This window comes from Pseudophryne corroboree, chromosome 5 (genome assembly GCF_028390025.1).
Source record: "Pseudophryne corroboree isolate aPseCor3 chromosome 5, aPseCor3.hap2, whole genome shotgun sequence".
Lineage (NCBI taxonomy): Eukaryota > Metazoa > Chordata > Amphibia > Anura > Myobatrachidae > Pseudophryne > Pseudophryne corroboree.
In genome coordinates, this window is record NC_086448.1 from 273,639,561 (window position 1) to 273,662,159 (window position 22,599).

The 22,599-nt window shown below is 44.4% G+C and overlaps 1 protein-coding gene across 2 annotated transcripts in view; it reads right to left on the reverse strand.

The window, feature by feature from the left end:
* Positions 1–1,478: 1,478 nt before the first annotated feature.
* Positions 1,479–22,599, reverse strand: part of CAPN7 (calpain 7) — a 218,559-nt gene continuing 197,438 nt past the window's right edge. For both annotated transcript variants that reach the window (XM_063922347.1, XM_063922348.1), the window contains 7 exons: positions 18,502–18,637; positions 12,420–12,495; positions 9,792–9,937; positions 9,107–9,169; positions 8,897–9,027; positions 8,296–8,388; positions 1,479–1,926 (listed from right to left, as the gene is read on the reverse strand). In XM_063922347.1, coding sequence (XP_063778417.1) covers positions 1,782–1,926; positions 8,296–8,388; positions 8,897–9,027; positions 9,107–9,169; positions 9,792–9,937; positions 12,420–12,495; positions 18,502–18,637 — 790 coding nt within the window. In that variant the 3' untranslated portion in view covers positions 1,479–1,781. The remainder of the gene's footprint in view (positions 1,927–8,295; positions 8,389–8,896; positions 9,028–9,106; positions 9,170–9,791; positions 9,938–12,419; positions 12,496–18,501; positions 18,638–22,599) is intronic.

Genomic DNA, 22,599 nt, shown 5'->3' on the forward strand with positions numbered 1-22,599 from the left:
CGTGATATGTAATACGTCTTTTATCGCCACAATCATGTACTGAATGCTCTTAGCCAGTTTATGATTTAATCTGGCATCACTATAGTCGACACTGGAATCAGAGTCCGTGTCGGTATCTGTATCTGCTATCTGGGTAAATGCACGTTTCTGTGACCCCGAAGGGGACTGAGCTTGTGACAATGCATCTTCCATGGATTTCCTCCATGTCTGGTTCTTAGACTCTGATTTATCAAATCTTAGTCAACCGAGCCACATTTGCATTCAAAACACTCAACATATTTACCCACTCAGCAGTCGGCGGTGCCGACAGGGTCACTCCCACCTCCTTTTCTGTCCCCACTCCGGCTTCCTCCTGGGAAGAGCACTCAGCCTCAGACATGTCGACACACACGTACCGACACCTACAATCACACTGGGCTATAGGGAACAGACCCACAGCGAAGCCGGTTAAGAAAGACACAGAGGGAGTTTGCCAGCTCACAACCCAGCGCCCAACCCGGTACTGAGACCTTACATACAATGCCTCAGACCTGCTAGCGCTTTTATAATACAAGATAATAGCACCAAATCTACTGTGCCCCCCCCCCCCCCCCCTCCCCCCGTTTTGCACCCTGTTACTTGTACAGCAGTGTGGAGGTCAGGGACAGCGTCTCTGCAGCTTCTGTGAAGAGAAAATGGTGCTGGTCAGAGCTGTGAGGGCTAAGCCATGCCCCCTCACCGACGCGCTTCAGTGCCGCTCAAATCTACATAATTATACTGGCAGGGGTCTATATTTAGTGCCTAGGCACTTTTAATATACTTATTTGCCAGTTAAAACTTCAGTATTCATGCTGCCCAGGGCGCCCCCCCCATGCGCCCCGCACCCTGCTAGTGCCGCTGTGTGTGCGGGAGCATGGCGCGCAGCGCGACCGCTGCGCGGTACCTCAACACTGAAGTCTTCTGCCGTCACTGAAGTCTTCTTCTCTTCTTTTACTCACCCGGCTTCTTTCTTCTGGCTCTGCAAGGGGGGTGACGGCGTGGCTCCGGGAACGAGCAGCTAGGCGCACCAAGTGATCGGGCCCTCTGGAGCTAATGGTGTCCAGTAGCCTAAGAAGCAGAGCCTTGAAACTCACAGAAGTAGGTCTGCTTCTCTCCCCTCAGTCTTTTTTCTGAGAAACTCTGGAGAGCTCCTCAGTGTGCATCCAGTCTCACTGGGCACAGAATCTAGCTGGAGGAGGGGCATAGAGGGAGGAGCCAGTTCACACCCATTTAAAGTCTTAAAGTGCCCATGTCTCCTACAGATCCCGTCTATACCCCATGGTTCTTGAAGCATCTCCAGCATCCTCTAGGACGTATGAGAAAAAGAATTAGCCATTGGTGTACCTGAAGGTTTCATATAAAATGGCACCATACATCAATCATAGGTAGTATTGGCACCTCCTAAGCAACATTTGTATCCCTCATTTCCAATAGGTTCTCTGTATTAAGGGCAACACAGCTTTGTGGTGAAAAAAATATTTATTTATCACACTACTGTTTGAAATTCTCCAATAAAATATTCAAGTACACATTAAAATGCAGTTTATCAGAAGTACCCTTTTCCGTCTCTAAAAGAAGTCTCTTTCTTCATGGAGTAGGGTTTGTAAGCAATGTATGATAATCTAGAATAGTATTGCAAGACGTATCCTTATTTTCTCTCCCTGCATGCACCATGTAAACTCCGTGTCTGACAGGATCTCCCTCCTAGAAGCCGGAATTATACAGCAGAGATGTCCTGAGAAGTGTTCCGTTCCATTTCCTCGTCACTGCAGCTGTGATACCTTGATCTGTATTACGCTATTGAAGTCCAAAAAGAAGGGGCCCTCCTGAGCGGCCAAAAATGTAGTGGGGATAATGTTATATATTCCTGCGGGTATGTTGTCTACTTCCATATAGCAGAACCCACACCTGGAGAAAAAGAAACAGATTTGTCAGTGTGACGGAATTCAATGCATTGGCTGTTTTCTGCATTTATTCTCTGGAATAGAATATTAAATCAAAATACTCATTTTAAAACTCCAAGTAAGAAGCCGCTTTTCATACATTTGATGACGATGAGAGACAGTAACCTCTGTTTTTATTGGCTAGGAGCAGACATTTTAATCTCCACTTTGAGAAAAACAGATTCTATGAGAATGAATATTTTGCTTAAATCCTTGTGTACAATGTAGAAAATAGAGGGCAGGGACTTGGAAAGTTGGACAGTCTTTGGCAGATTGTGTAATAAACAACCTATAAGTGCATTTCTGCTGAGCAGTGTTTTTCTGATATTCTAGAAAATAGGATTTTGGTACTTACCAGGTAAATCCTTTTCTTTGAATCCATAGGGGGCACTGGAGTACTCTTGGGATATGGATGGCTTCCGCAGGAACAGGGCACTGAATATTTAAATTTAGAACACTCCACCCCTCCATATCCCAGAGTACCTCAGTGTTTTTTACTGAGCCGAACAGGAGCTATAGAGAGGTTGACAATGGAGAATTACATATAACATAACGGAAAACAATAAAGTTGACACATAACGTTACTGACAACTAAACAGTTGACACCATAACCGATAGAACTTGAAACTTTGAACCAGTCGGTGAGAATGTGTTACCATAAGATCCCCTGAACTTACCACAAACCAGGTAAAACTGCTCTGGGTGGGCGTCCAGTGCCCCCTATGGATTCAAAGAAAAGGATTTACCTGGTAAGTACCAAAATCCTATTTTCTTTTTCATCCACTAGGGGTCACTGGAGTACTCTTGGGACGTACCAAAGCTTCCCCCGTGGGCGGGAGAGCTGTTTGGCACATGTAACACTAGGCGGCCAAAGCTAGATGCTGATGCCGCAAACGTATCAAACTTGCACGGCAAAGCTGCGTCGTAGAAGCCCCACGACCAGCTGCCCATGAAGTTCCCACAGAACGTGTGGAATGAGCTGTTACTGATGTAGGCGGCTGTAACCTAGCATGAAGGTAAGCCTGACGTATGGTCAGTTTAATCCATCAGGATAAGGTCTGCTTAGAAGCTGGCCAACCCATCTTGGCAGCATCATAGAGAACAAACAACGTATCCGTCTTACGAACTGTAGACGTTCGGGATACATAAACGCGTAGTGCGCGTACCACATCCAAAGTTCCAGAATCTTCTGTTAACACTGGAACTACTATTGGTTGATTGATGTGAAAAGATGACACTACCTTTGGCAAGAAAGCGGGATTCGTCCGAAGTTCCGCTCTGTCATCATGAAACACCAAATACGGTGGCTTGCATGACAAGGCACCCAAATCTGAAACACGCCTTGCCGATGCTAAGGCTAGGAGAAAATTTTTTTCCAAGTGAGAAACTTAATATCCACTTGTTGTAAGGGTTCAAAATATGAAGACCGTAAGAAATCTAAAACCAGATTCAAGTCCCATGGCGCTGTCGGTGGAATGAATGGAGGCTGTACTCTGAGGACACCTTGCAGAAAGGTGTGTATAGACGGCAATAGAGCCAATCGTCTTTGAAAGTAAATTGACAAAGCAGATACCTGCACCTTTAGTGTAGATAAACGCAGTCCTCCATCTAACCCCGTTTGTAGAAATAACAAAAGACGGGATAACTTGAAAGATGATGTCGGAAACTTCCGAGCTTCACACCAACCTATATAGGCACGCCAAATTCTGTAATAATGAGCTGCCGTAACTGGCTTCCTAGCTCGTAACATGGTTTTTTATAACCGATTCTGGAATGCCCTCTCTTCTTAAGAGGGCGGTCTCAACAGCCACCCCGTCAAACGCAGCCGCGCTAAATCGGGGTAAAGGAACGGACCCTGTTGTAACAGGTCCGGACGTAGTGGGAGCGGCCAAGGATCGTCTGTGAGTGGTCCGCGGAGATCCGAGAACCAAGCTCTCCGAGGCCAATGATGCGCCACTAGTATGACTGTGGCGGACTCTCTTTTGATCCATTTTAGCAACAGAGGGAGCAGCGGAAACGGTGGAAACAGATACACGAGGCTGTGCGGCCACGCGATTGTGAGAGCATCCACCGCCACTGCCTTTGGGTCTTGTGTTCTGGACACATACTGGGGCGTTTGGTGATTGTGGCGAGATGCCATCAGGTCCACTTGAGGGTAACCCCACCTCTGGACCAACATGTGAAACACTTCTGGATTTAATGCCCATTTTCCTGGATGAAAATCCCGACGGTTGAGATAATCCGCCTCCCAGTTGTCCACTCCCGGAATGAACACTGCCGACAATATCACTTGGTGATGCTCGGCCCAATTGAGGATTCGAGCTACTTCCCGCATTGCCATGCGGCTTCTCGTTCCTCGTTTGTTGATGTACGCGACCGCCGTCGCGTTGTCCGACTGCACCTGGACAGTCTGAGACCGAAGCATGTGCACTGCTTGTCGTAGCGCATTGTAAATTGCCCGGAGTTCCAGGACATTTATAGACCGCAATCTTTCGTGATCCGCTCAGAGACCCTGGAGCTAACAATTTTGAACTACAGCTCCCCAACCTCTGAGACTCGCGTCCGTCGTTAGAATTATCCAATTCCAGGCGCCGAAGTGTTTGCCTGCGGTTAGATTGTGTACTTTGAGCCACCAGAGTAGAGATACCCTGGCCCGTGGCGACAACCTCACCCTGTGGTGAATCTGCAGATGCGAGCCCGACCACTGTGCGAGCACATCCAGTTGAAAAGGACGTGAGTGAAATCTTCAGAACTGAAGCGCTTCGAAAGCCGCCGCCATTGTGCCTAAGAGGCGAATGCACAAATGTACCGAGACTGTGCGTGGCTTGAGCACTAATTGTACCAGATGACGAATAATCTGTACTTTCTTTTCTGGTAGGTAAATTCTTTGATTTACCCTATCGAGAATCATACCTAGGAATTGAAGTCGTTGAGACGGAATTAGATGTGATTTCTTGAAGTTGACAATCCAACCGTGCTGAACTAGTACATTGTACGTTAGCAACACATGTTGGAGGAGCATCTGTTGAGACGGAGCTTTGATGAGCAGATCGTACAAGTACGGAACTATTATTACTCCCAGGGATCTGAGATGAGCTATCATCACAGACATCACTTTGGTGAATACCCGAGGCGCTGACGAGAGGCCAAACGGTAGAGCCTGAAACTGGTAATGGTTCTGCCGTATCGCAAAACGCAAGAACCTCTGATGAGGTGGCCAAATCGGAATGTGTAAGTACGCATCCTTGAGATCTAGCGCAATCATGAATTCCTGTAATTACTGACCGCAGAGATTCCATCTTGAACCTGTAGTAAGTGACGTACTGATTGAGACCCTTTAAGTTCAATATTGGCCTGATGGAGCCATCCGGCTTTGGTACCACAAACAGACTGGAATAATAACCCTGACCTTGTTGGTGTACAGGGACTGGAATCAAAACTGCTGAATCCAGCAGGGACTGAATGGCAATTTGCAGAACCGCCCTCTTGTCGTCCGACAGAGGCAGTCCTGTCTTGAAAAACTGCAGTGGCGGGAGACAGTCAAACTCTATTTTGTAACCTTTTAACACTAAATTGCGGATCCACCCATCTCTGGATGTCTGGAACCACGCCAAATGGAACGTCTGAAGGCGTGCTCCCACAATTGGAGATCCGAGATGGGCCTAGAGCCCGTCATGCCACTGGCTTGTCGGTGACCTTAGCGTCCTGACGACTGGTGTTGGTTTGTTGGAAACCACGTCCTCGACCTCATCTACCAGGCGTGGCTGTTCCTCTACCATGGCCTCGAAAGGGCTGAGGTCTAAAGGATTTGAACGCCGGGCCAGAGTATTTCCGTCTAGGTACCGTTGGAGGCAATGGTAGGAAAACAGACTTTCCTCCCGTGGCCTCAGAAATCCATTTGTCCAATTCAGGACCAAACAACTTCTCGCCACCGTAAGGTAACGCCTTTATACCTCTTTTAACCTCTGCCTCCGCTTGCCAAGAACGCAGCCAGAGTGCTCGTCGGACTGTAACTAGCGACGATGAAATGCGAGAAGTGAGCTGACAAATGTCAGTAGAAGCTGTACATAGATACTCAGCAGCTTCACAGATTTGATCAGCAAGAAGTATAAGGTGATCGTCATGTAGGGCAGACTTAAGTTCTGTTATCCATACAATTAGCTCCTTAGTGACCCAAATGCCAACCAACCCAGGTCTAAGCAACACTCCTGCTGCTATATACATGGACTTTAGCATAGCTTCTATTTTACGGTCTGAAGGGTCTTTAAGCGTAGTAGCCGTTGGTACTGGTATGGTTAATTTCTTTGTAAGTTTTGACACAGACGAATCCACCATTGGCGGATTTTCCCATGTACATGTCACAGACTCTGGAAACGGGTAACTAGACTTAAATCTGCGAGGTATAGAAAACCGTTTATCTGGATTCTTTCGTGTTTCTACTAACATCTTATTAAGAGATTCCGAAACAGGAAAACACACTGGAGATCTCTTTCGTTTAGTAAAGACGACTTCATCATTTGTCAGAGGCTCCTCAGTTTCCGTAAACTTCAGAGACTGACGCACCGCTCTGATGAGATTATCAATGCCTGGGCTGTCAATATCTTCACTATCTGACTGCTGGTCTACTTTTCTCTCCGCACCTTCATCTTGTGCAGTGAGGTCTGGCATAGAATCGTCAGAATGCAACATAGCAGAAACTGGTAAATGATAAGACATTTGAAATTTATCCCTTCTACCCAAAATGGACTTGGACTTATGGCAAGACTGAGACCCCTCCGGTAGTTCTAGCGGTCTCACCCTAGACTCAGATCTTGCCGCTTTCCGCTCTTGTCGAGCGGCGGCCAATTCTGATTGCAATCCAGCCATGACATCTGTTAGCATAGCCCATGGAGGTTCCGGTACTGAAACCGGCTTTGAAACCGGAGCAGAAATTGTATTCGTAACTGAATCCACAAAACATACTGTACATGTGGTAGATCCATCCGGTAACACACTCTTACAGACATTGCAGTGAAACTGCTTTTTAGATTTTGCTGGTGCCTTACTCATTATACAGACAGACAATACAATATACAAAGACAGACAACTTGCACGACTCAGTAAAATAGTACTAAGGTAATATATATAAGGTAAGGTAATATAAGGTAAGGTAATATAAGGTAATATATATAAGGTAAGGTAATATATATATATCTGGCCAAGTGCAGTGCACGTGGCCAGTACTATATGAAATCTGATCCAAAATTCCCACTAACACCCCTGCGCCTCCGGTGGAGTAGAGATGTAGGACAGGAACGTTCTGGAATCACAACAGGAAGAAACCAGGAAGCATGGTTAAAATGGCCCCCATGCCATGCTTACACTTATAATCATAGTACAGGTTATAATTTTGTGCAAAACACATATAACCTGGGAATAATCTGTTTAATAACAAATTCTGTTAATAAAGGCTTAATAGCCTATGCTGACTTATAACCCATGCAGCGTTTCATACTGCTGCTGCTATGGGTACAGTTCTCCCCCCCCACCCGTGCAGCTGCTGAGAGACTTCTCACCCCCCCCCCACCCCCTGTGCTCCATGTACCGCTGTCTATTCCAGCGGGGAGCGGGTACACGGAGCCGGGGAACTTACAAGTATCCGGGGAGCGAGGTAGAGGGATATGGGGAGCGCGCTTCACAGAGCCGTGAAGCGGCGGCTATGGTTTGAAGAACATGCGGCCGGCGCGGCTCTGAGCGGCGGGACTGAGCGGGTTCGGCATCCGCTCACAAGATAAAGTAGCCGCAGCGGGCGGCGCTTTACAGTACAGTGTCCCCACACAGCGAGGCGGCAGCGTGAGCTGACCGCCCCGTCCCCCATCATACCTGGACGCCTGTGGAGAGGGGCTATGACGGGCTTCTCTGCAAGCTCCGTCCAGCCTTTTCTGCAGGTAGTCTGCACGTGGTTGTGAGGGTGCTCTGTAGTGAGGACCGACACGCCACAGCTGCTTGCAGCAGCTTCCACTATCCCGGACCCTCGCCTTTTGGAAGGGGGAAAGGGATGTGGATAAAGTGAAAAATAAAAATAAAAATATATTCAAAAGAAGTGTGGGAGCTCCACACAAGCCTTGTTGCTACGTCGAGCACAGAAAAAACACTGGGGTACTCTGGGATATGGAGGGGTGGAGTGTTTTAAATTTAAATATTTAGTGCCCTGTTCCTGCGGAAGCCGTCCATATCCCAAGAGTACTCCAGTGACCCCTAGTGGATGAAAAAGAAAAGATAAGGTTAAGAATCGGTTTCACAAATTGTAACAGATGCATTTTAGATGTAAAATGTATGATTTATTGGACGATACCTGTAATCTCCACTGCTTTTCTTCTGGAAGCTCGATGGCCCAGGATCTCCGTTTGTGGACACTGTAATAACCTCAAACCCCACACTGTATTGCCTGCATGGAATATAACAAGGGTGTTTTTTTTTAGAAACGGATTTATAAATTGATGGATATATAAGATATTGTATGCTCCCAAAATGTACAATATTATAGTATAGATTCTATTTTAAACTGCAGGAATATTTTACCCTTGCACTACTACAATTTTTACTGTTACTAAACAATCCTTTTAGTATTTATACAGCTCAAACAAAAAAGACAAATTAGCATATAAGCAGGCTTTGCGTTTTATTAAATGGCTGCGCTGTCATCTGACCAGTCACATGACCTACTATAAATGCTAGAAGATTGCACCCATGAATCCATGTGCTTAGGTAAGAGACAGATGGAATGGGGGTGGGAGGAGAGAGGTGATGAGAGATATAATTGGGGGTTGGGTGGTACAGAGATGGGGAGGTGGAGGGAAACAAAACTTGCAACGCAGAGCAGAAAAGCTAGCGACTCATGGAATGACGGGGCAAACAATCTAGTAACGTATTAATAATCTCAAGGTCAGACAAACCTTGGTCCTCGTAGCTCAACCAGTAATGGTCCAGCTTTCTCCATTTGAAACTGGTAGATGGGGTTATTTTTGTGGGTATCTCTGAAGTTGCCACAGCCTCCAGCACTCTGGCCTTTCCACTGCCCATTAATCTGGAAGAAGAACCAGGTCTTGGTAGAACCCAGAAAAGGAATTTGCAGCATTTATAATCTAACAAAGACATCATCTTACCCGTTTGTTTATCGTGTATGGTGTAGGGATCTTGGAAAATGTAAACTTGGCAGCCGCATACACCTACAATACATAACCAAGTCATATCATCTGGGTCATTACAGAGGCAAGTTTTTCCCTTTCCATATTCCTCACCCCACCCAGATCACATTAGAGAGCAGAACCACCCACCAGGCTCTTCCTTCATGTCACATAACAATGGCCATCCTATTCCTTGTGCTCACCGACTCATCCACACCACAAACTGTCCAGGAATATATCATGCTAGCATATGTACTATATGAATTACTAAGCCTTACTATAGGATTGTAAAAAGATCAAATGCAATTATCTACATACCTATGCCTATTAGATTAAAGACCATGGTTGTCTGGCTGATGCAAAAATCAACACTATACTTGAATGCAATTGTAATCTGTAGTATTATTATTGATATAACACCACTATATATTATATATGTTATATTCAGTAGGTGCCACTTTACAAATAAAGGTTTACATTCCTCCACAGATAATGTAATTGATGGTAAAACTGTGCATCCATTAGTATAAACGTGATGTACCACGTTCTCAGGAAGCCTCAGCGTTTCTTAAACATGTGAACAGTGGCCTTTTCTGGTCCATCCAGCCAAATGATGACTAATCATAGCCTATAAGGCTCTTACATTTGGTGCCCAGTCACTTACCCTGAGCGTGTAGTGGATGGTGTTTTGCTTCTCATACTGTGACACCACTAATGTAAAGGTGTGGGTTCCAGGTGAGGTCAGAGAAATCTTTGTCAGGTAGTGGGGGCTATTGATCCGAATTCCGTCAATATAAGGAGCAGGGTCAGCTATAATGTTAAAATGTAAAAATTCAGGCAACAGCATAAACTGATTCATACCAAATACCGTGTTTATAACGCACATATCTATGAGATAGTTTTACTTATTTTAACTCTTCATATACAGTAAAACCATAACTAGACCTTACACTGGATCTCAGCTTTTAAACATTGTATGTCGATAGCAAATGAAGATCAGTTGACTTATCCAGATTTCCGCCCTGGGTTCCAATATAATCAAAACCTTAGATACTAAGCTATGACAAAATCTAAGGATTGTCATTATCATAAGATGTATGTTAGTTTAAATGGATGGCTAACATTTGTACAGGTCTATGTAACATCACAGATGCATGTTTTATGGGTTATACATGTATTCAACTTTTTATTTCAAATCAAGTAAAGGAACATTATACCTAAAAAAACATTAAAAACTCATGTTGTCCTTTCATGTGTCGACCATCTGAATATTGACCCATTGATCCACTACCGGACCGATAGCGCAGGAATAAGTGCTCTCCATAATTTAGAGCATCATGTACTAATAACCTTAATACAGCATGTAAGTCTTTTGAATGCAGCACATTCTTTATTTCATGTGCTAACATGCCTTTCCTTCCATCCAGGTGAACAATAAATTGCAGACATTTGTATATATTTTGGTTAGCATTTTTCAAATGCACAGATGCGAGTACAGCCTTACACATCACACACACGTCCTTTCTTTCTGTTAGACAGCAAACAAGTACTGAACAACAACTCATTTGGGGATTTGTGTAAAAACCATGAAGAGTCTGCACTGAAATATAAGGTATAGTGTACATAAATGTGGCTTAATGCCACAAGAAAACTGGATTATAGGCTATGGGGACATGAAAAGCAGTGTACAATCACTGTGTAATATGGGAATGGGACTCCAGGTCAACACCAAAAAGGTCGACACACCTTAGGTCAACACCAAAAAGGTCAACACACCTTAGGTCGACAACTGAAATAGGTTGAGATGGACAAAAGGTCGACATGGAAAAAGGTCGACAGGAGTTTTTTTATGTTTTTTGGGTGTCGTTTTCTTCATTAGAGTGACCGGGAACCCCAATTAGTGCACCGTTGTCCCCTCGCACGGCTCACTTCGCTTTACCGTTCCCAATCGTAAAGTATGAGAAAGCAAATTTTTTTTTTGAAAACTCATGTCGACCTTTTGTCCATGTCGACCTATTGCAGGTGTCAACCTAAGGAGTGTCGACCTGGAGTCCGGATACCGTGCAATATCTGCAGCTGTAAAGCTAATAATTCACAAAATAGATTACAAAAAAAACCAACCCTTTGATGTGTCACATCTGTCACTTGCCCACTAAAATAGTGAGCTGGAAACTTACAAAGCTAGTAGTAAATAGGGGTCAGATGTCCATGTCTATTAGTACTCGCCGGGTAGGTGTACTTCCTGCTGCATCCTGATGGGCCCTGTGACCTACCTCCTGTAGAAGGCAGTCACCAGCAGCAATGAAAGCGGTGGTTATTTAAGTAAAACTAAACCTGTTGCCACATAGGTCTTTTCATCAAATATAGGAAGCAAAAATGGAAACCGTAAGGCACAAATTAACATGCTGTCATAAGTAAATGTAAATAAACGATGCAGTTTTTTAACCACATGTACTGTATATAGTGGCTGATTCAGAGGTGGGCACTATAGCACAACCGCTTACGCAGAGGTGATGTGAAAATATGCAACAGCCGCAGGAGATCTCTTACCTATCGGCTTATTATATTCTTCATCCAGTGTGGTGCATGACTTGCTCGTTAGCCATGTCTTGTTTCCTTTCTCCTTTATGTATGTTTCCATTTGTTGCTATTACGTTATTACATGCTATTTCTAGAGCGCTGCTTGACACCGCCCCCAGACATTGCAGATGTGTGTAAACATCGGGTCTGCGAATGTCTCTGAATTAGGCCCATACTCAGCAGTGGAAATAAAAAACATCCAGCGATCCCCTGCTCATTGTAAAGGTGATCATTTGTGACTGTAGCCGAAGCGTGTTAAGGGCCCCATACACTAGACCGATAATGCCCGATTTCAGCCTAATTCGGGCATTCGGCCCAATATATTGGGTGAAATCGGGCATTTTCGGTGTGCTTTTTCCCCGATCCGATGCGCGTTCCCGCGTGCATCGCATCGGATCCACCAAGATCCGTCACATTGAGTGCTGCACTCGTTATATTTCGGATCCCGCAGTAAATGGGTGGGAAAGTAAAAGATACATTGTATGCAAAAAATAACTGCATACGATATATCTAATACTATCCTGCCAACAGGGAGGCTACCGGGAGGTTGGAGGAAATCTTATATGACATGACGGACCGTCATGTCGTATAAGTGTATGGGGCCCTTTAGATCACATTTAGTTTTCATTTCAGTCTACCAGCTATTGCAATTCACATATTCTATAGCACAAAACACATTCTCTTTTCAATTCTAATTAGAAGACAAACTTACCTGGGTAATAAACCTTTTTGCCATCATTCTTATAAACAACCAACGTTATAAATTCTCGATTTTGTGCAAAGTCATCCTACAACAAATACATCAAAAAGAGATTTTTATTTCAGCAGTTTGTTTATACAAGAATTGGAAATGTATATAGTTAGAGTTGTTACAGTTATTACATGCCATGGCCATTTAATGTATTCTGTAGTTCTTATGCAGTAATAATGGATCAGCAGCTGAAATGTGGATGGTTGGTAGTGCTTTCTGGCGGGTGTGTGTGTGTGTGTGTGTGTGTGTGTGTGTGTATGTACAGTGCATCCAGAACGTATTCACAGCGTTTCACTTTTTCCACATTTTGTTTTGCTACAGCCTTATTCCAAAAAGGAATAAATTCATTTTTCCCTCCAAATTCTACACACAATACCCTATAATGACAACGTGAAAAAGTTATTTTTTTAGATTTTTGCTAATTTATTAAAACTAAAAAACTAAGAAATCATATGTACATAAGTATTCACAGACTTTGTCATGAAGCTCAAAATTGAGCTCAGGTGCATCCTGTTTCTACTGATCATACTTGAGATGTTCCTGGTAAATTCAGTTGATTGGACATGATTTGGAAAGGCACACACCTGTCTATATAAGGTCCCACACTTGATAGTGCATGTCTGAGCACAAACCAAGCATGAAATCAAAAGGAATGGTCTGTAGACCTCCGAGACAGAATTGTCTCGAGGCACAAATCTGGAGAAGGGTACAGAAAAATATCTGCTGCTTTGAAGGTCCCAATGAGCATGGTGGCCTCCATCATCTGTAAATGGAAGAAGTTTGGAACCACCAGGACTCTACCTAGAAGCTGGCCAGCCGTCTAAACTGAGCGATCGGGGAAGAAGGGCCTTAGTCAGGGAGGTGACCAAGAACCCGATGGTCACTCTGTCAGAGCTACAGCATTCCTCTGTGGAGATTCCAGAACTTTCCAGAAGGACAACCTTCTCTTCAGCAATCCACCAATCAGGCATCTATGGTATAGTGGCCAGATGGAAGCCACTCCTTAGTAAAAAGCACATGGCAGCCCGCCTGGAGTTTGCCAAAATGCAACTGAAGGACTCTCAGACCATGAGAAACAAAATTCTCTGGTCTGATGAGACAAAGATTGAATTCTTTGGCGTGAATGCCAGGCGTCATGTTTGGAGGAAACCAGGCACCGCTCATCACCAGGCCATTACCATCTCTACAGTGAAGCATGATGGTGTCAGCATCATGCTGTGGGGTTGTTTTTCAGTGGCAGGAACTGGGAGACTAGTCAGGATAGAGGGAAGGATGAATGCAGCAATGTACAGAGACATCCTGGATGAAAACCTGCTCCAGAGCGCTCTTGACCTCAGACTGGGGCGACGGTTCATCTTTCAGCAGGACAAAGACCCTAAGCACACAGCCAAGATATCAAAGGAGTGGCTTTAGGACAACTCTGTGAATGTCTTCGAGTGGCCCAGCCAGAGACCAGACTTGAATCCAATTGAACATCTCTGGAAATATATGAAAATGGCTGTGCACCGATGCTTCCCATCCAACCTGAGCTTGAGAGGTGCTGCAAACAGGAATGGGCGAAATGGCCCAAAGATAGGTTTGCCGAACTTGTGACATCTTATTCAAAAAGACTTGAGGCTGTAATTGCTGCCAAAGGTTCATCAACAAAAGTATTGAGCAAAGGCTGTGAATACTTACCGGTACGTACATGTGATTTCTTCGTTTTTAATTTTTAATAAATTAGCACAAATCTCAAAAACACTTTCACGTTGTCATTATGAGGTATTGTGTGTAGAATTTAGAGGGAAAAAATGAATTTATTCCAGTTTGAAATAAGGCTTTAACATAAACTAAATGTGGAAAAAATGAAGTGCTGTGAATACTTTTCGGATGCACTGTAATGTAGTGTAGTGCAGTGCAGACTTTGCAGGTGCACGGGAATTGGACATAGTGTGTAATGTAAGGGATGGCCAGGAGCCTGGTAGTTATGCGAGAGGTAGCTACAGTGCTACCTGAGTGCGTGCTGTGATAGGTCTAGGTGGGGTTGATTCAGAGGTGGACGCTATTGCGCCACTGCTGCATCTTCGTGAAAATATGTAATTGCCGCAAGACTCATCTTGTGTAAATAGCTGCCTCCTGTCGGCTTCTCTGATCCGCTGCTGCATCCGACGCAGCTTCGGATCGATTTGAGTGCCCTCAGGTTACGTTTGATGTCCAGGTAAATCACGCTGCTGGGGCTGCTGAAACTGCATCCAAGGACACAGCCGCTAGCTTTGACATGCCAAGGAAATGGGACCAACACCCCTGTTTTCTGCAACACTGCCTGGCACTGCCCCCAAATGCCGGCAGCATGTCAATCCTACTGCGGCATTTGGGGGCACTGCCAGCGACAACACAGATTGATGTTTAGCGAAAACATGTAAACAGCACCCCCCTCTGAATCTGCCCCTTCGTCCATAAAGAAGGACAATTCAGGTTTAAGGTGAATTTTTTCATTAAACGTTAGTATATAATTGCTGGAAGGTGGACAGTCACGCATGTTTGTTAGTGTAGTGGGCAAGACTGTTAATCCACTTAGGGTGTGACGTTTATTACATGAGCATGGCATACCTTATAATGTGGCTATCAGGATTGTGTGCCTACCTGTCAGTAGTCTCCTGATTCTCAGACCGCCACAGAGGTGTGCCCTGCAGGGAAGCAGGACTGGCTTTGGCAATATAACTAATCCAACACATCATCTAAATACAAGTGCTCTAAGCCCCATATATCAAATGCCCCATATACTTTATCTCCATCCACATTCTCTCCCTCCAAGGTTTAGTACATAGGGGGTCATTCCGAGTTGATCGCTAGCTGCCGTTGCTCGCAGCGCAGCGATCAGGCTACAAATCGGCATTTCTGCGCATGTGTATGCACCGCAATGCGCAGGCACATTGTACGGGTACAATGAGCATTGTGGGTTTGCACAGAGTCTAACGAAGATCCCAGTCGCACGGCCGAACGCATGAAGATTGACATGAAGGGGGCTTTTCTGGGTGGCAACTGACCGTTTCAGGAAGTGCTTAGAAAAACGCAGACGTGTCAGGAAAAATGCAGGCGTGGCTGGGCGAACGCTGGGTGGGTGTGTGACGTCAAAAGCCGTCCCTCCGTTGTTAGAATCAATGCACACGAAGAGTAACTACAGGGCTGGTCTTGTTTTGCACAAAAAGATTTTGCAGGCGCTCGGCTGCACAGGCGTTCGCACTTCTGCAAAGTGAAAATACTCTCCCCAGTGGGCGGCGACAATGCGTTTGCATGGCTGCTAAAAACTACTAGCGAGCGATCAACTCGGAATGACCCCCATAGACTCCTTGTTTAATAACTTATACTAATTGGCGAAGGGAAAGGATACTTTGTATGCATGATATTTTCTTGTCTACAGTGTATTTTGCTTTATTGTTGCCTATAGCTTAGGCAGCCTGAGCTCTGCAACGTGAGTGAGAGGAGACAAGCGCACAAACAGTCTGACCAGTAATACAGACAGTAACCATACAACATTTACTAGAAAGGTTATTGCATACCGTCCAACATAACCCATTCAATTACATACAAAATGCTCTGTTCCTGGACTTCCTTGCCAGTGGCGGCTCCTGAGGTGGGGCTGCAGCATAGTCCAAAATTTAGATAGGGGAGCCACACCAACTGCCACCCCAAACTGCCAAACATTGCCTGCCGGGACTTATTGGCAGTTGGTGTGGCTCCCCTATTTGAATTTTGGACTGTGCTGCAGCCGCACCTCCGCAACTGCCACTGACAAGGAAATCCAGGAACAGAGCATTTTGTACCTAATGGAATGGGTCATGTTGGAGGATACGTTATTGTTAGGTCATTGATAATTAAAAACAACACAAAAAGCTCCCATTATTTTCACGACAATGTTCCTTTACGATGCATCAGCAACGGACTAAGGGCCAGAAGCGTCATCGCTTGGAAAGAGATAAAATGGGGAGTGGAAATAGTACCAGCCAACCAGCTATTAACTGCCACTTTTCAAACACAGCCTGTGATACGGCAGATAGGACCTTATTGGCTGGCACTTTTTTCTTTCTCCATTTTATCACTCTTCAAGTGATGATGCAAATGTTGATTAACAAACATAAGGGGTTTCAACAAACACACACAAGTAATAGACACACAACGTATCTGTATAAATTATCAGCTGGCATGTGACAAAGTACAAAGTCAGCAATAATTAGTGACTTGGTAAATGTATTAGTGATTTCTCAAGTATGTGTCCATACAGTGTCCTTTGTTCTGGTTAACGATTTATCCATGGTTGCAGTGGTGTTCCTAGATTATCACTCAGAGATATTTATGTCCCTGGCACAAGTTATAGAACTGGGATCATCACTGTGAATTGCGTTAGCATGTGTTACATAGTATAATTTTCTGACTCCTATGAGCTCTTTATCTCAGTATTGATATAATAATTTAATTTGCTGTAAAGGAAGTGAGATAAAGTATTTAACAATGTAAAAAAAAATAATCTCTTTTTTGAATTAAAAAGTGATTTTCTCTTCTTGTGTTTGATAAATATAGGTGAAAAAAGTATTGTGGAAATAAGAAACCAATATTTCAGCATTGCAGGATCCAGCACTGTACTCCTGGAAAGCCTTACATTGACTGTTCCGTAGGTATAACATACAGAGTAAAGAGAATGTGCTCCGCAAGTGAATGCGTTTACAAGTACCGTCTGAAGTGTGCTCAGTTACAGTAAGTAACCCTAATGTCATTACATTTGTCCAAATTATCCCTTAATCTGAGTACATTTATTCCAGTGTATTTAAAATATTTGAAAAATACTGATTCTGATTAATGTTTTATAATGTACTAACTAATCTGATGTTATTTTATTTTATATTTCACAGACTGTGCCCTATTGGACGCGGGAAGGACCTGGGTAAAGTGTGCAGTGTAAACGGGTCAACCTCCCGTTACAAGCCTATGGACAGCTGGAGCACCGGAGCTTGGAGATGATGTCATCTCTAAGCTCCCGCGAAACAGAAAGATGGCACACGGGTGCAGTGTAAACGGGGCCAACCCGGGAATAACCTGAGAGGAAGCTATGGTATGAACGGGATCTGACCCGAGTTGGGATTTAGAAAAAGGGGTATAAAAGTGCTAACACAGACTCTGCACTGTGTTGCACTCCTGCATTATACTGTACTTGGTTTTCACAGTAAAAAAAAAAAAAAGAAAAAGAAAAAAAAAGACACAAATATTAAATGGACTGTTCACTTTTGTCAATCCTATCTCAGATGTAGTACATAGACAAGTATTATTATTAAGTGTTACCCAAGTTTGAGAGCTGGCAGATTAGTATTTGCACATGCTGAAAGCTTCCCATAGTGATTCACAACAGCTTTATTACAGCGCAATGGCTAGAATAAAACTTACAGTGCTGCCTATCCAACCAAACCCCAGAGGATTACTGTGCGTATTTGGGTGGGGTGTGTTCAAACTGAAATCTAAATTGCAGTGTAAAAATAAAGCAGCCAGTATTTACCCTGCACAGAAACAAAATAACCCACCCAAATCTAACTCTCTCTGCAAATGTTATATCTGCCCCCCCTGCAGTGCACATTTTTTTACCCAACTGCTAACAAATTTGATGCTGCGATCAACTTGGAATTACCCCCATAGGGCAGAAATGATTAAGAAACAGCTGGGATACAGTGCAGCCTATCCAACCAAACCCCAGAGGATTACTGTGTGTATAGGGCAGAACTGATTAAGAAACAGCTGGGATTCAGTGCAGCCTGTCCAATCAGACCTCAGAGGATTGCTGTGCGTATAGGGCAGAACTGATTAAGAAACAGCTGGGATACAGTGCAGCCTATCCAACCAAACCCCATAGGATTACTGTGCGTATAGAGCAGGACTGATTATGATACAGTGCAGCTGAAGACTCTGAAGCTGCTTACACCTGTGTTAGTGCACTGTGCACACTATAGTAGAATTATACGTGTCAGCACTAGATTACACTACTGTCTAAACAAATGTAGCAAATGGTCGTCACACAAACCTTATCTGTGATGTGTCTGCTTAGCAAAATCCACACTGCAGCACCACCTTTTGGACACTGGACATCAAGCCTGTACTGAGGATTGTTAGCTAGGCTATAGGCATCTTTCACCGGACCCTGCTTTGCATCCCATGTACTACAAAAGAAAATGAAAGATTCTGAATACTAAACATGCAGAGCTGTAATAGCACACTTATATAGGGTCATGACCTGAATGAGCTGGTGCTAAGGACATATTTTGGAGGTACATTAGTATTTATAACTGTTCATTGAGGGCGTGTTGGCTACACAGGTCTGCACAGGAAAATGTGTCACTATATAGAAGTGCATATTGTACAGTATAGGGCAGGAGATTAGAATGACTAGTAGTCACTCAGACACAAACAAACCCAGGAGAGGGGACATCAGGAGAAGCGTACAACTCTACATATGGGTGAGCCTACACATTTGTTCCCTGCACACTGCTTCTGAGCAATGTTCGCCTCATTTACACCCAACCCTGCATTAGCCATAACCGGGGAAATGTACAGAGTGTGATTTTGGTGAAGAGAGAAATGACGGGCCAATGTGATGGAGGAGGTGTGGTCAAATTCTGGGGGCGTGGTCATGCTCCCCACTCCCACCCGCCCAAAATAAAAAAATGAAAACTTCTATGCATGCTTTCTTCCCCTGTTCCCCTGCACAGCTGGCCCAGGCACCCGCCAAGCCCCTTAATGAAGCCTGGGCCCAAGTAATTAGTAAATACCCTATTTGACGCCTCTGGGTGTGGATTAAATATATTGCAGAAGTCAAGTGTGGGAACAGCTTCTCAACCACAGCGTTACCTGTTGGAGAGTGAGGATTTGGACATTTTTGGGTGAAATCACAAGAGAGGAAAGGGGAACTCCTGGAAGTCAGTATTGTGGTTGAGTAATTGGATCTGTCAGGCATGCCTTGGCTATAAAACCCTACAGAATATGGAATTAAAAGAGGGCAGCTTCATACTATTTACTGTTGACATTAATTAATTAGTTCACTTGAATACATTTGTACAAGAGTTTTAACTGTTGCGCGGGTAAAGCCAGTGAGCTGGGAAGCAGCCCCACCTCTGCCAGCCTGGTGTTATTCCATAATGGAGTTTACGCATCAAGAAACCAGACCCTGCTCCCAGTGTTCAAAGTCTACATAATGTTGGGCTTTCTCACCAATTAAGGGGAAATTGTGTCAGCCCTCAAGCCAAAGAAACTTAGGGAGCTCACATACAGACTTGGACAAATTTGTTGGTACCCTCACAGCTCACTGAAAAAATGCTTCTTTCCTGAAAAGTGATTAAATTAAAGCTATTTAATGGGGCAGATGTACTAAGCCTTGGAGAGAGATAAAGCAGACAGAGAGATAAAAGTACCAACCAATCAGCTTGTCATGTTTCAAACGGGTGTGGTTCATCAAATCGACAGTGTCTAGGTCGACAATGTTTAGGTCGACCACTATAGGTCGACAGTCACTAGGTCGACATGGATGGAAGGTCGACAGGGTTTCTAGGTCGACATGTGCTAGGTCGACATGAGGATTTTTTTTTTTTTTTGGTGTCGTTTTCTTCGTAGAGTGACCGGGATCCCAAATTAGTGCACCGCGTCCCCTCGCATGGCTCGCTTCGCTCGCCATGCTTCGGGCATGGTGCCTTCGCTCCGCTACCGCTTCGCTCGGCACACTTTACCGTTCCAATCGTAGTCCACGTGGATCGTTAAGTATGAAAAAAGAAAAAAAAAGAAAAAAAATGTGAAAAACTCATGTCAACCTTTAGACCTGTCGACCTAGAAACCCTGTCGACCTTCCATCCATGTCGACCTAGTGACTGTCGACCTATAGTGGTCGACCTAAACATTGTCGACCTAGACACTGTCGATCTTCAGACCGGATCCCGTTTCAAACACAGCCTGTAACATTGGAGTTAGGGGCTGATTGGTTGGTAGTTCATCTCTCTCTGAGGCTTAGTACATCTGCTCTATTGGCTTATGTATACCTGCATGCCTCTGCTATATCATAGAATAAAGCAGTGAAATAAACAGTGAATTATCAGGGAATTAACAGTGAAAACAGATACATCATTGCTTATTCTCCAAAGATATTCTATAATGGCTTTCCTGGACAGATTTGTTGGTACCCCTTAGAAAAAATAATATATGGAATATAGTGACATTCAAACTAATTGCTTTCTTGAATTAGCATCACACACGTCTTTAATCTTTTCTAATCACATTAGCTCTGTTCACAGATGGAAAATATGAATTAAACAATGACGGATACCAATTACTCTTATCACTAAAATTATTTTAGAGAAAAATATGGGTACTTTTTTTGTAAAGGGTACCAACAAATTTGTCCATGTCTGTATATGTAGGGGATATGACCTTCAAGGTGAGCTGCCACATAATTTGTCACTCTAGACCAGTGATGGGGAACATTTGGCACGCCAGGTGCTGTTGAACTACACATCCCAGCATGCCCTGCTATAGTTTTGCTATTTGGCCATGCTAAAATTATAACAGGGCATGCTGGGATGTGTAGTTCAACAACATCTGGAGTGCCAAAGATTCCCCATCACTGCTCTAGATTCTGCCAGTAGCTATGTGATGTAATGAAGATGAATAGTAAAAAGGAGATTTATGGTAAGACTTACCATTGTTAAATCTTTTTCTGCGAGGTACACTGGTTTCCATAAGGAATAACATCGGGGTGTAGCGTTGGATTGTGATCCGAGGCACCAACAGGCTAAAGCTTTGACTGTTCCCAGGATGCACTGCACCATCTCCTCTATAGCCCCGCCTACAGGCACTGGAGCTCAGTTTTGTTAACCAGTCCAATGCAATGGCAGGTAAGAGAGACGGTAGATGTTAGTCACATAGACCCACATTCTCACGACAGGAGAAGGTACCAGCGGTAAATGCCACACAAACCCAAAGAAGCTAAATGCGTCAGGGTGGGCGCCCTATGGAAACCAGTGTACCTCGCAGAAAGAGATTTTCTGCAGCGGGGTACACTGGTATTCCACAGGGAATAACATCGAGGATGTCCTAAAGCAGTTCCTCATGAGAGGGGACGCACTGTAGCGGGCACAAGAACCCGGCGTCCAAAGGAAGCATCCTGGGAGGCGGAAGTATCAAAGGCATAGAACCTGATGAACGTGTTCACTGAGGACCACGTAGCCGCCTTGCACAATTGTTCAGCGGACGCGCCACGACGGGCCGCCCGAGAAGGTTCAACAGACAGAGTAGAATGGGCCTTTATAGCAACAGGAGCTGGGAGTCCAGCCTGCGCTTAAGCTTGTGCAATCACCATTCCAATCAATCTGCCCAAGGTCTGCTTATTCGCAGGCCAGCCACGTTTGTGGAAACCAAAAAGTACAAAAAGAGAATCTGACCTACTGATAGAGGCAGTCCTTTCTACATATATACGGAGAGCCCGTACCACATCCAAAGACCACACTTTGGAGGACAAACCAGGAGAGATAAAGGCCGGAACCACAATCTCTTGGTTAAGGTGGAAAGATGACACCACCTTAGGTAGATAACCAGGTCGAGTTCTAAGAACTGCCCGGTCACGGTGAAAAATCAGAAAGGGTGGACGACAGGACAAAGCGCCTAAGTATGACACCCTCCTAGCAGAGGCAATAGCCAACAGAAAAATGACCTTAAGCATAAGGCATTTAAGGTCCACAGACTCAAGAGGTTCAAACGGAGACTCTTGAAGGGCATTAAGAACAGACAGACAGATCCCATGGAGCCACAGGAGGGACATAGGGAGGCTGAATCCATAGTACGCCCTGAGTAAATGTATGAAAGTCAGGAATAGATACAATTTTTCTCTGAAACCACACCCACAAGGCAGAAATGTGAACCTTGAGGGAGGCAGGCGAAGTCCTAAATCCAGGCCTTGTTGCAAAAAAGCCAAAAGTCCTGAAGTACTAAATTTGTATGCAAAATTCTTAGCAGCACACCAGGTGAAGTAAGAATTCCAGACCCTATAATAAATCCGTGCAGAAGCCGGTTTGTGGGCCTTCAACATAGTTTGAATAACCGCCTCAGAAAATATTTTTTTGGCCCTCAGGAGTGAAGCTTC